Genomic DNA, 14,065 nt, shown 5'->3' on the forward strand with positions numbered 1-14,065 from the left:
CAGGCTCCCTGTCTGTGCTGCTGGTGGGAATGGGCAGAAGAAGGACTTACAGAAAAGTTTCCCCAGAAAAGCCCTGTTTGGGGGCTCTGCTTGGGAATCATTCACAGTGCCTGTCCATGCCCAGTCTTTGTGGTGTTTAATGAGTCTCCAAGTTGTCCCTCCTCTGCCTAGGTCTCTGCTGTGCAGGTAGGGGATGCTGCATCCAACTGTGTCTGTCTGTGTCTGCGTAAGTGCACTGCCTGAGCTGCACGTGGCTTTTTGAGAACAGCAGCGCATTTGCAGTCTCACAGCTCCCATGTTTCATTAGCAAAAGGCAGCCAGAGAGAGGCCTCTGCAAACGCACACATTATCAGTATTTGTGTTTGATGTGGTTTCCTCAAATGACACCGTTGGGGGAGCGGTGATACGCGTTATTCGTTGCCTCAGCATTCTGCATGTAATTAATCCAAGTGCTACAGCTGCCTGGTAATAAGGATTAGCTCTTCTTACAGACAGAACGGAGACTCGCGAGCCAAGAACTGTCCAAGGCCGTGCAAGGACCTCGTGCCAGAGCCACGGCTGCGATTTCACAGCATGTGAGCACCAGCCCCTTTCTCTGCCCCTCTGAGAAGAGCTCAGGTGAGCTGCCAGCACCCGGTCTGACTTCTGCCTTGGTGGGAGCTCCGAGTGGATGTCGGGGTGAGAGGAGCAGAGCGCAGGCATGGGAAGAGTGAGTGCCAAATGTTTCTGTACAGTGCAGGTGGGCACGTGAGCTCTGAGCCAGCAGAGAAAGCCAAGATGACTGAGCAGGTCCCTTCCCATCCTGAACTTCCTGCGGCTGCTCAGTGTCCACTGAAAACTTGTTTGTGAAATCTGTTCCCCGAGGCAGCTAAACCTTTGCTTTGTGCTGTGGGGTTGCATCTGTGCAGATGTTGAGGGCAGATCGTTGTGTTGCTAATGAATAACAGAGGGAAGAAAATTCCATTTGAGAGTGACCTCCAAAGCTGGAGGACAGAGGAGTCGGAAGAAAGCTCAGTGGAAATCCTGTGGAAGTCCCTGCTTGTTGCTGATGTGGTGTCCTGTGAGGAGTTAGGCTGCTGAAGGTGCCTGTGGCTTTCCTTTCGGGGCAAGCTGCCCAGACCATGGCACTTGTTCCTTTTTCTGCACGTTCCTTATGATGCTTTGGAAAATGGCCAAAGTACAGTTCCTTGATACATCCTTCAGCTTTTGCAAAATGTTTCTATTTTCCTGTTCAGATCAGGATGGTTTGTTGTGATAACTCCGGGAGCCAAGAAGTCGTCCTCTGCGTGGTGTTTGCTCTGGTCTAGCTTAACGGCAAGGGGACTCCTGGGGCCCCCCAAGTGAGCACTGTGAACCTGTCTGGGGACTCCAAATAGCTCCAGGTTCTCTTTGTATCGACCACAAAACAAGTCCCAAAACAGTGACAAGTCCCAGTGCATGTCCCTGACGTCATGGCACCTGTGGCTCTTGGCTGACACCCAACTTGAAACCTCCACTAGCAGCAAAGGGAGAGAGGGCGTTTAGAAGACAAAGTTTATTGCAGGTGGAATAAATAAAGATCATCTACGAAAGTCAAGAGGAAGCAGAAGGCTTGTCTAAGCTGCAAGAGCTGCAGAGGAAGTGGTTCGTCTCAGGCAGGGGCAAGAAGTTGCTACGGAGATACCCCAATGATAGTCTTCTATGTCTTTACCTGTACGCTGAGCTGCACAGCCAGTGAGGCTGTATGCTTCTTCCTCTGGGCTCCAGGAGTCTTTACCACTGCTGCAGGTGGGTGACATCCTAGGTTTGCTGTTCTCATACGGCTGAGAGAGCTCAAATGGTTGCAGAATCAGTCAGGAGGTGGATTATATCAAAAGTGAACTGTGTTGTATTGGAATTACACCCTGCAGTCTGCTTGGTTGAGGGAAAAACAGCATTTGGAGAAGAAATTCATTTGGTCTGACAAGGAGATGAGGCTCAGGGTTTCAGGTGCAGAAGCTGGAAATGCACGTGCCATCCTACCCAGCACTTCTGCTAGCTGGAGCCATGGGTTTAAACCGCCATGCAGAAATTCAGTTGGATGTTGCCCTTGAAAAGAAATCAAAGAAAAATAACATTATCAGCTGGAGGGAAATAATAATAATAATAATATGTCAAATGAAGATCAGAAAGCTGTACTGAAAACCTCTACAACAGGCACCACGTGTGAGTAAGGCTGCTGAATCCCTGCACTGATCGATGCTGGCTCAGCTGCACCCAGCTCTGCAACAGTGCCACCCAGTGCACCTGAAGTAGGAGACTTGCTTAGCATTTTGCAAACTTAAGACCCAGGAAACACGGAATGGTTTTATCTTCCTGGCCTGGAGGCTGCCCCAAACACAGTGATGCTGTGTAAACAGCAACGCAACGGCAACAGCAGCACCTGCCTTTCTGGCTGGGGTTTCCAAAGGTGAGTTTTCAGCTTCTTGTGTGACCACAGTGCTGAGAAATGTCTTAGAAACAAACCCAAACCGATACCAGCAAGTTTCTCAGCTGGCAACTTGAGCAATGGGGATGGGAGAGATACTACAAATAGCATGAGAATTTGTAACAGAGCCAGCTCCACCTCCACGGCCTGGCCTGGAGCCAGCCAGAGTTAATTCATTCCCAGTGGAGCTGGGAGCCTGAGGGTACTACTGATACAGCCCTGGTGTGTTCTCCCCTAGCACTTGTTCAGGGAGGTAGCAGAGCTGAGGCTTCACCTAAAAATAATGGTGTGAAATAGTAGTTTTGCTTTCCAAGAGGAGCTTACCAGGAGCTTACCAAGAGGCACAAAGATGGGTGATCTTCAGCATGCAGTGCCTTCTCGTGCAGCATCTCTGTAGCAAAAAGCTCATCACAACACTTCAGGATGACTGCACCGCCAAGCTGTGCTGCCAGCACAGCCCCAGCTCCAGGCACGTGTGGTGTGGGCTGGCCGACAGCAGCACCTCGCTGGGGCTGGGGCAGCTCCGGGCACAGGGTTTGGCCAAGCCTGAGACCCGTGTGGTTATCGTGTCCATTATACAGCGAACACGCAGCAATTCACTTCCCTCGGGTGGTTTAATGCCTCTCTCTGAGGGCGGTTTGCCTCCCAGCCCTTACTGCAAGCAGAGCAGTAACAGAGCAGCCCCAGCCCACCCCACTACCTGTGGTTTTGCAGTACTGCTTTCCAGCCACAAAGCTGTCCACCACCAAAGCCAGGTGCTTTGGCCCCTTGTCTGTAAGGTTATTGCCATGCAGGAGCTGGCAGGTGATGTGCAGGACACTGCAGTTTCCCTGTCCTCGCCACCACACAGCCAGAGCAGCTCTGGTGACCGAAATTGAAGAAAATCTCTGCTGTGATTGTAGAGCGAGCATTTGGGGAAGTTATCAGGTAAGAGCTGGATTGTTTTAGTGCTGTAATGTGAAAACTTCCGTAGTGCTGTAACACAGACTTCTGGCTAGGACTGAGCTCCAGCAGCTCTGCTCCTGGCACTGCCACGGGCTTGCAAAGCTGTGAACAGCTCGCTCGGCCTGTGCTGAGCTCCCTCACCTCCCGCACCACCTCTGCCACTATCCTGGAAGTGTGCTGGAAAGTGGAAAACCAACAAGTATGTGCTGCACTGCCTAGCTGTTGGTTGACTTGTTTTGTTGTTGGGACCAATGTCAGAATAGGTGTTAGCTCTCCCCATTTCCATAGGCTGAAATACTTTTGGTGGTAGAATAAAAAATATGGCAGCAGTCTTCTGCATGAAGGCTGCTGCAAGGGCTTTATAAAGTCCTCTCAACATTTATAGCCTGGGGCAGGAAGGTGCCAGGCTGAGGGCAGACATTAGCACTGCTGAGCTGCTTTTAACCTGGCCCCGAGGTTAACCATTGCCCCACGGGCATGTGCCCACTGACCCTGAACAGCAGCCTGGGGAAAGCTCCGCATCGTCTTCTGCTGCCTAAGTGCCGCCAGAGCAATCAGGCTGCCTCCTGGGGTCAGGTGCTGCACGAGAACTCATTTTCCTGGTGAGACTTTAACCAGTCTCCATGGCAATCAGTCAGCAGGCTGCCAGCACCCCGTGTCCTTGCCTCTCCTTCCTGCGTGCTGGCTGCCCAGGGGTGCTCAGGCGGTGGGTGCGCAGCACAGCACCTTCCCTGTGCGTGTCTGGGCCCTCTTTTCTCTCCTCCGGTGCTTCTCCAGCCCCTGAGCCACACACGAGCTGCCTGCGTCCTTCAGGAGCAGGACCCCCAGCAGGAGGCAGGCAGGGAGGTGGCTGCAAGCACAGGCACTCAGGGGCTTGAAACCAGTCCCAGGTTGTTCACCCCATCCCTGGGAAGTTCATGTGATGCTCCTTTCTGTCTGTCCTGGCTTGGGAAGCTTTTGCTCTGTTCCACGGATAACAACTATTTTGTAAGAATAATCATGGCAGGGACTGAGATTATGACATGTGTTTTTGGAAAAATTCAAAGTAATTGGATAAATCATCCATTGCCTCACTCCACGTGTGTTTGTACTGAAATACAGGCCTGGCTCGTGTCCCTGCGGGTGAAGCACAGATAAAAGCAGCTTTAATGCTGTCTGAATTATTCCTAAACTCTCCTAACTCATTTGATTGAAACTTGCCGTGAAAGGTCTCTCTGTGCCATTTCGAAGTGTAGCTATGTACTGAAACGCAGTCAGAGCACTGACCCCTGAATTTATGTTATTTATTTTCAGTATAACATAAACTCCAGCCTAGCAAACACTTAGCCCTGTGTTTCACTGTAAGGCATGCGTGCCCTGGGTAGGTGGCCTCAGTGCAGCTATTCATGGGCAAAGCCACCACCTAGGCTGCTGTCTCTATGATCTGCAGCATGTGCTGAAAGATGTGACTCGGTCTCTCTGAAAAGGGGCTCTTAAAATCCTCTACCCACGTGCTGTGAACCTATAGCATGAGGAACACGTGGGTTGTATATAGGTTACAGAAGATATAATTGTGTAACTGCGTTAATGCATTCCTGAGCTAAGGTGCTGCAATATGTGCTCGCTGCAGAAAGTAGTGCCGGGGGTCAGCTAGCAGTGCTTGGGCACCTCCTGTACAGCCCCGGCAGTGCTGTGAGCAGATCCTTGTGCCTCCCCAGGGAGGACAGAAGGTCCCCCTGCAGGAGAAGCTCTCTAAGTGTGCTTAATGACATTTTTTAAAGCATTTGGAAAATGTTTCGGTATGCTGGGGACCTCTTAAGGACCGCAAAAAAAACCATTATGAACACACGGGAACAAAAGCTCCAGGGGCTGGATGGAGCATGGGAGGCAAGCCCTGGGCTGCCTGGCTCGGGGCGCCCCAGGGTGGCAGCACCCTGTGCTGAGCCGCAGCACTCCCAGCACGGCTGTGGGGCCGGTGTCACCGCCCTGTGCTGCAGAGGTGCTACTCTGCCCCCTTCTGCTGCGCCTTGCTGCTGGCTCTTCTCTGGAGAGCAAAGCCGGGCTAAATGCACAGCGTGTCTGGTAGTGTAAGAGGTGATAATAATAACAAAAAAAAAAAAAAAGGGACCTTATTAATCACTGTACAGTTGACCTTAGTGCAGGGCACTTCTGGGACATGCTGCAAAGCTGGGACCAAGCACTGTCTGAGCTCTGGTTTTTAGGGTGAGCACATCCCCAGGGTGATGTGCTGCTGGACCCAAGTCTTATTGCCGATCCAGCTCTGGCTCTGCAATGTAGTCCTGTCTGCAGAGACTTGTCCCACTCCGTTTTTTACCTCTCTGAGCTTATTTTCATTTGCTCTATTTCATTTTTCTCTGCTTTCAGGCAGGTGGGAACCAGACTGGCTTCTCTCCCCAGCGACTTTTCTAGCCAAACCTCTGCGGTACAGACCAGGCAGGAGAGCCTTCCTCAGAGCCCTGCCACAAAGCCTGTTCTTCAAGGACTGTCCCTCAAATAATAACGTCTTGTTTAGCTTTACAACTTTTGAAGTCCCCCTCTTTAGTTTCTCGTGTTTTGAATATATAATTGGATAATTTCCAGGGTGGAGGACTGCTCACTAATTGTATGCAGGTGGATCACGACATCTTTCGTGCACTTGCTTGGACGGAGTTCCCACAGCCCCGGAGGCCAGTTCACGCTTCCAGAGCTTGTCTGCTTCGTTTGGTACCGTAACTGTGCTTGGAAATCCTGCACTGTTTTGCACAAACAGATTTCAAAGCGCTTTCTGCCACTCCTAGAAACAGAAGAAAATTCCCACCTGCCCTCCCTTCCTCTGCCTTTTCCCCTGCGGGCTCATTTTTGTCTCTCTACACGTTTCAGCCTGTTTGGCCTTCCCAAAGCCACGTTTCCTTCAGAGCAGGCAGAAAAACAACCACAACGAACTTGCAGGAGAGAAGACAGAGAAAGGGAGGGAAGGCACCTTCTGTATGGGGAAGAGCTGTCCCCTCAGTATGGTCTCAGACCTGGGATGTCCCTGTCCTGACACCGCAGGTCCTGCAGCGAGGCCCCAGCACTGGGCATGGGATGCAGGGCCCTGAGGCCAGGCCTGTCCCAGCTCTGCAGCCCCCCCACGGCCGGGATGCTCAGGCCCCGCCGGGAGATGAATGCTCCTCATGGGGCCAGCCCTTGGGGGAGCAGCTCCCGGGCAGGAGCTGGTGGCCTCCCATGGGCAGAGGCTGGACCCGGAGGCCCAGGGCCCCACAGGGCCTCCACCAGAGGCTCTGCTGGCTGCTGTGAGCTTGAGCAGGCTCCAGGCTGTCCCGATCGGATCCCGTCACAGGGCTGAGGTGCTGGTGTTGCTGAAAACCCCAGGTCTGTCCCACCAGCCTGCTGCGACAGCAGCCCAGGAGCTGCCTGCCACGAGCCGGCCCCGTCCAACCCCACGTACACCACGGCCTCTGCTCCTGGAGAAGTGCTTCCACATGCAGCTTACGGCCAACACCGTGATAGATACATGTACACCATGGTGCTCTCCAGGTACGTGGGGGAGGTGGACGGAGGAGATGGCATTTTGAAGGAGGAGACACCTCCCTGCCAGGGCTGCTGCCTCAGGGTCTCAGGGCAAGAAGTTCAGGTGCCCTGGTGGGGTGCTGGGGGACACGGTGTGATGAGACAGCCTGTCCCTCGGGGTCAGGTCCCCTGGCCTGGCCAGCTAACGCGTCTCCATCGCATAGGTGCCAGGAGCTGGTTTCAGGGTGGTGTCGGGTGTGTGATGGGACAACCCGCTCCACACGAAGCGGGGTCACCTGCAGACGGAGCTTCAGTGGCATGGAGTGTCCTACCGGGCCCTCAGCTGGCTGGGTTTTGTCTGCAGCTCTGGCTTATGGCAGCAAGGCTTTCCCTTGCTGCACCCGCTGCTGCCTCCCCATGTGCCCACGCACCCCACACACACCTCGCCCCCCGAGCCTGCCCTGCTCCGCCCTCCCCTCTGCTCCTGCCCTGCAGCTGCTTCATCACCCAGAAATGTGGGGAAGGCTTCATTCCTGTGCAAAGCGCTTGGAGCGTGTCTCCTGCTCCCCCCTTGCCTGGTTTCCCCCAGCTTCTCCTTCCTGTCCTCCCACCCCTGCTCCAGCTTCCTGCCCTTTGATGTGCCTCCGCTCCTTTGCTCCCGGGCAGGAGCCGCCTGCCAGGTGGAGGTGAGCGCTCCCCACCCCACAATTAGCTGCGATCGAAGGTTCAGCTTTTCCCTGACCCCTTGCTCCGTGTGGCCGGGCTCATAGCACCACCATGGCCAGCAGAGCCCAGAAGCGTGCCCCTTGAGATGGTGGGATCAGCCCCAGGCAGGTCCAGCAGTCAGGGCTCATCTACCTCGGCTCTGCTTCAAGGCACCCAGGGCTGCCCTGGCCTGACCCTATACAGACGGCCTTTTGGGGTGGCATTGGCTCGTGGGGTGTCGTTTGGGCAGCCAGGGGCTCCTGAGCGTGTGTGCGTATGTGTGAGGGGGGCACATGGTGCATGTGAGAGCACACATGGAGTGAAAGTCTCAGCAGAGATAAGATTTTTGGAAATGTAATTGAAGGCACGGAGCATCCTGCCTGTTACTCAACTCTCCTTGCATAACCCCCGGGACCGGCAGCGTTCACAGCTGACTGCGCCGCTGTCAGAATCATTTGGTGGGCACTTGTTGGAAAAACCGTCAGGTCAGCACGGAGCTAATTGCACAAGCATCTTCCACTCATAATGAGATTTAAAAATCTAGAAAAATACCTGCCAAATACTTTGCGGCTCCCCGGATGAGCCTGCGATGCCTCTCGGTGCTTAATCCTCCCCGTGTACCGGGGCTGACTGGGATGGGGACGGTTCAGAGCCTGCCTCGAATGACCACTGCACACACTGCTGGCCATGTGCCATCGCCCGTGTCACCTAACAGACCCGTGCTGTGACAGTCCTCCCGGCGTGGTGGCCTGGCAGGTGTGGAGGAGGCAGCGTTCCCCCTCCGGGCAGGAGTTTCACCCTGGTGCTGGTCCCCCTGCTGCATCCCCCAGGATGCTGGCCATGTCCCTGAGCTGCCACTGCCCCGAGCATCTGCAGGGGTTCAGAGCCCCCAGCCAGGCATGGGGCAGGGGTCACACATCACCCCGGGGAGCACGGCGGTGGCTGCTCCTGGGCCAGAGGGAGCAAGGCAAGAGCTGCAGTTGCCGTTTGGGGGCTGTGACCCTTCTCTTTCCCTGCCATCTGCACCCAGGGCCGTGGTGAGGGCTGCTCCTGGGCGCTGTGGGCGGCTGGGCAGCTGGGGAGCTGAGCACAGACACACGGGGCGCCTTTGTTTGCCTGGGTGAGCAGCCAAGTCGCAGCCCATCTCCGGCTTCGTACCAGCTGCAGATCTAAAGCAGCTGACCGGCCCCTCCAAAAAAACAAAACACGTCTAGGACCAGGGAGTGGCTTGTGCTGGTGCTGAATAATGATGGTCCCGGCACGCTTATAAAGCCATGAGGCGGAGAGCTCGCTGCAGAGCTGGTCCTGGCAGCCCCGGCCCTCCGCAGAGCATCGCTGCACCTTGTCAGCCAAGGTACGTGTCTGAGGGAAGAGAGGCAGTGCCCCTTCGCAGCCTGGGGCTGGGCTTGTCTTTAAAACTTGGGGAAAATGCTACCACTGCTCCCAAGGAGCTGCTGGCCCAGAAAGTGTCCTGACCCTGAGGCTGCGCTGGGCAAGCACCAGTGGAGGGGGATGCAGCATCGTGCCCCTGGGCATAGGGCTGGGAGGGTGTGCTGCAGGAAAACGGCACATCTCCTTCCTCACAGCACGCCTCGGGGGGTCAGATTGTGCTTTATTTGGTGCTGACGGGGATCCTCACCAGCTTCCCGCAGCGCTGTGAACATCCCGGCACACGAAGCTGTGCTGTCCCTCCCGCCGCCTCGCGGGGCCCACCTCAGCCACTTTCCTCCTTCCCAGGTTTCCCACCTGCATCCCGGCACAGCCATGCTGGGCACGGCAGTGCGGCTCTCAGTCCTGCTCGGTCTCCTTGGCTTCGGGAAGGGGCAGATGTTTCACATGGGGCCGTGCCCAGACCCCCCCGTGCAGGAGGACTTCGATATCTCCAAGGTGTGACGCGCCTTCTGAAACCTCACTGCGGGCAGCAGGGGGGTGACCGGGCATGGGGTGGGTTTGAAGGGTCTGGCCTGGGAGCCCCATGGCTGTGGGGTGATGCTGGTCCTGTTCTCTGTGCTCCACCTGGTGCAGCGCTCGCTCAGCCTCGCGCCAAGCAGGGCTCTGCTCCGGCCCCTGGTGCTCAAAGCTTCTCTCTGGACTTTCTTTTCTCAGTATTTGGGAAAATGGTACGAGATAGAAAAGCTGCCCTCGAATTTTGAGAAAGGAAGCTGCATCCAGGCGAATTACTCACTGAAGGAGAATGGGAAGTTTAAAGTGATCAACAAGGAGCTGCTGTAAGTGTTCTCGTGCAGGTTGTGCCTGCAGTAGCGGGGTTCCCATCACCTCTCTCCTTCTCTCTGGGGGTGATATTTCTCCAAACCACCCATTTCTGGGTGTGGGGGTGCTGGGGGAGGCACAGGCTCAGATGTTGCTCTGTGTGGCTCCACCACAAGCCCTGGTATCACGGGGTGCCAGGGGCAGGACGAGCACGTGAGTGAGCAGGGAGGGAAGCGCAGTCCCTGCGCTCCCTGGCATGGTGTGGGGACTTTGTTCTGCCTCACAACAACACCACAGCAACACGCTTTGTGTCTGGCAGGGAGCTGCTTCCCTGCTGCTCTCCAGCAGCTCCACATCATCCCTGCAGCTCCCGTGCTGGGGATGCCCCGGGCAAGCAAACACCTGCAGGAGATGCAGGAGGGGTGTCCCAACGGGACCGAACACCCCTGTCCTGATTGCAGCAGCTCAGGGCCCTGCAAGGGCTCCAGCATCACGCCCTGACCTTGCTGCTGGCGGCCCCACAGATGTGAGGTCCCTGCAGCACAGGTGCCAGCAGCCAGCTGGTGCTGGCAGAGGGGACGGTGGCACTGGGGCACACACACACACACGTGCATGCACATTCCCCCTTGTCTTTTACACACAGAAAAAATGAGCTGGAGATACAAAGTGACTTAGGCGAAGTGGCACAGGGCACTGCTGGTGAGACTCTGCCTCCTTGGGTTTTCCTGTTTCACGGGAAACTGAAAGTTTCCTGCCCCACGGGCAGCGTCTAGGTCGGGAGGCATGTGGGGAATAAGTGCAATTATAAGACGGGCAGCCAAGTGGCAGAGCCTGCTGCCAGCAGGGCAGTGCTCTGCACCCACAGTGAAACAAACCCCAGCTCACCAGGCAGGGCCAGGTAATTGGTGTGTGGACGAGTGTGCTGCCTTCCAAAAAATGCAGGTGGTTAAACAGCGGTGAACACGTGCCTATGGCCAGCGTCCCACTGTGGTCGCATTGCACCGCTCCTCCCAGCACCATGCTCTCGCTGCCCGTAGGCAGTAGTGACAAGAGTCACCAGGCTGAGCTCTGTCCCCCAGCCCCTAAAAAAAATAAAATAATAATTTGGCACCACAAAGGGCACTGCAGGACAGCAGAGCAGGGCAGAGGCGGTCTGCAGGCTGCGCAGCGCTATGCGCTTAGTGTGATTTCAAGCTCGCCTAATTCTATTTCTCTCTGTGTCCTTTCCCCCTTAGTTCCAGTGGCAAAGTTAACGAAGTTGAAGGAGAAATCATGCACACGGATGTGAAGGAGCCGGCCAAGCTCAGTGTCCGCTTCAACTGGTGTAAGTCTGTGTGGGGCTGCTGGCGTGGAGCGGGCTCAGCTCCCGTGCAGAGCCACAGAGCCAGGGGTGAACCTGCCTGGGGGCTTGGCAGCACCACAGGGCGAAGGCATGGGGCTTGGAGCAGTCAGTGGTGGTTTGAGGGTGTTTATGAAAAAATCAAAGTGAGAGAGACTGGCAGCATCTCCAGCACTCCAGGCCATTTCACAGATGGGGAGAGAGAGCGCTGCTGGTGCAGGAGGCAGGAACAGGCTTGCTTTTGTGGGCATGGTGGTATGGCGACCAGCCCACACCGCCTCTGTTTACAAGCTCCTTTTAATAGTCTTTAATAATGTGGTTTTGTTTGCTTTTGTCCTCCCCTGTGAATGTAACGCACCAGAGGGGCCTGCGAAGGATGGCGCATTTTGTTCCTGTCGCATGGCACAGCACCTTGTCTGCAGCAACACTTGGGAAAGAGAGAATAAGTCCGCCCTCCGCCCCCTCTTATTCTACTTCCTCACACCTTTCCCTTGGTTGTTTGACAGCACTCACATGGTTATTTGGAAGCATGGGGGGACAAGCACAGGAGGTGCAGGTGCTGCTCACGGGAGCAGCCAGCCCATCCCAGGCACCACGGAGGCACCACCTGCACCCCTCTGCCCGCAGCCCATGCCACGCAGGCACCCTGTACATGGCTACGGGCTGGGCTGCTTTTCGGTGGCCTGGACAAGCTGTGCAGGTCACAGTGTTAACTTCCCAGCAAGACCTTCCAGTTCAGGGCTTCGTGGCTTTCTCGAGTCCCTCTGGCAGAACAAGGAGTCCTGCTAGGACTTTATAAATCACAGCTCCCCGGGCTGATCGCAGCTGTGCAGCTTGGCAGCAGCAGAAGTGGGAGCAGCCCCAGGAGTGAGGCTGTAGCCATCTGCTGTGCAGGGAGGGTCACCTGCCGCGTGTAACCGAGCCCTTCCTTCCCCTAGTCATGCCTTCTGCCCCTTACTGGGTAATCTCCACCGACTACGAAAACTACTCACTGGTGTACTCCTGCACGAACATCCTCTGGCTCTTCCACATTGACTACGCCTGGATTATGTCAAGAACTCCCGACATGCACCCGGAGACCGTGGAGCACCTGAAGAGCGTCCTCCAGTCCTACAAGATCGACACTGAGAAAATGATGCCCACTGATCAGCTTAACTGCCCTGCTGAGATGTAACTCCCAGCACGCAGCCACACAGCACCAGACCAGCTATGAACTTTGTTGCTTTTGTTATTAGCCATTAGATTTCTCTTTGTAACAGAGAAATGCAGTAATCCCCTTGCTAATGGTAGTTTGCCAGCCCTGAGTCACTCCGTGCTGTTGTTCCCTCTGTTGCTGTTCTCTGTTTCATCTCACTCTGCCTGACTTTGGCAGAGTGGCTGATTCAAAGCTGATGGGTGCAGAACAGAAACCCTGACGTGCAGGCGTGAAGCTCTGCTGTTGCTGCAAATCCTGCAGCAGGGGGATGCAGAAAGTTATGAGCTGCTATGTGCAAATGTTAGCCGCAGGGGGAACCATGCACCCATAAGTTGTTTTGATGCTTTTGGGCCCACCGGGAGCACAGGGTGTCTGAGCACAGGGGGTCAGTGCTGCAGCCTGGGGCTGGGTGTTTTGAGCACATTTTCTGGTGCGGGGCAGTAGGTGGAAGCTACTGCCAAGTCAGTAGATCTACTTACTAGGGTTTGGGTCTGGCCTTTTTTAAAGTCTGAAAATGTCCAGAAAAACAGCATTGCTCCATCCCGGCTGTCTGTACACGTCTTCTTGTGCCCCTTGCGAGGCTGGTCCTGCACTACCTGAGCTCCGAGCATACCCATTAGCAGACAGAAAGAGTTGGGGCTGCTCGCTTGGCCTCTGCTCCCGAGGCTTCCCCCTGCTCACTGCCTCCTGTGCACCCACTGGCTCTGCCCCTGCCCTGCCAGAGGCTCTGCTCCAGCTCTGCTCACATAGCACCGCTGCAACTCATTAAAATGAAATCCAAATACCTGCTTCTGGCCCTCTCTGCCTTCCTGCCTGTGTGCAATGTTGTCAGCTGGGCGCCCACCTCCGTGCTTCTGCCTCCTGCCTGGGAGGGCCTGGCTGCAGGGGGCTTACCCCTGCTGCTGTGGGGGTGTCCTGGTGTGCAAAAAAGCACCTCAGCAGCAGCAGTAGGAGCGCTGGGATGCCCTGTGCAAAGCCAAAGTGCTTTTGTACACACCTGGGTTTTATTGTGCTGGGAGAAACTTTTTCTCCCACATGCCTGGTGACAGAACAAGGGGGAATGGGCTTAAGTTGTGCCAGGGGAGTTTTAGGTTGGATCTTAGGAAGAACTTCTTTACCGAAAGGGTTGTTAGACATTGGAACAGGCTGCCCAGGGAAGTGGTGGAGTCACCATCCCTGGAAGTCTTCAAAAGACGTTTAGATGTAGAGCTTAGGGATATGTTTTAGTGGGGACTGTTAGCGTTAGGTCAGAAGTTGGACTCGATGATCTTGAGGTCTCTTCCAACCTAGAAATTCTGTGATAAAAACAAAAAAAAAAAAAAACTGGGGAGGGAGTGGAGGGACTCGGCGTGCTCGTTGCTTTTGCTCTGCACCTCGCTGAGGACAAATGCCATCGGGCTCACAGCCTGCTGGAAGCCACCTGCACCACGGCCACCTCTGCTGCGTTGTGTCCACGGAATAAAACCCTTGCCGTGCCCTCAGCACGCAGCAGGTGCCTGGCACCTCAGCACCACCGAGTGAAGGGGGGGATACTGCAGCGGGGGGGGGGCTCCCTCGGCTCAGGGGCAGGCTGGGGGCGAGGCAGGAGCGACTCCCCACAGCCCCCAGCAGCGGGCTCGGCCTCCCCTCAGCTCCCGACCCTGAGGGGCCGGGTCCCCCCGTGAGGCGGGCGGGTGGCTGCGGTCCGCCGGCCGCCAGGGGCCGCGGTGGGGCCCGGCGGGGCCGTGAGGCGAGG

General features: G+C 55.8%; 1 protein-coding gene across 7 annotated transcripts; it reads left to right on the plus strand.

Moving 5' to 3' along the window:
* Positions 1-46: 46 nt before the first annotated feature.
* APOD (apolipoprotein D) lies at positions 47-13,112 on the plus strand. 7 transcript variants are annotated; one of them, XM_084529125.1, is made up of 7 exons: positions 47-186; positions 492-2,428; positions 3,241-3,373; positions 9,323-9,472; positions 9,692-9,813; positions 11,032-11,120; positions 12,074-13,112. In XM_084529125.1, the coding sequence occupies exons 2-7, from the start codon at positions 2,364-2,366 to the stop codon at positions 12,307-12,309; spliced, it is 795 nt and encodes a 264-aa protein (XP_084385251.1). In that variant the 5' UTR covers positions 47-186; positions 492-2,363; the 3' UTR covers positions 12,310-13,112. The 7 variants fall into 7 exon arrangements, with proteins under 7 accessions (XP_084385251.1, XP_084385257.1, XP_084385253.1 ...); XM_084529127.1 differs by lacking the exons at positions 47-186; positions 492-2,428 and adding exons at positions 6,757-6,907; positions 8,616-8,939 and having other exon boundaries at positions 3,246-3,373; XM_084529126.1 differs by lacking the exons at positions 47-186; positions 492-2,428 and adding exons at positions 5,756-6,907; positions 8,616-8,939 and having other exon boundaries at positions 3,252-3,373.
* Positions 13,113-14,065: the final 953 nt, after the last annotated feature.

This window comes from Aythya ferina (genome assembly GCF_964211825.1).
Source record: "Aythya ferina genome assembly, chromosome: 9".
Lineage (NCBI taxonomy): Eukaryota > Metazoa > Chordata > Aves > Anseriformes > Anatidae > Aythya > Aythya ferina.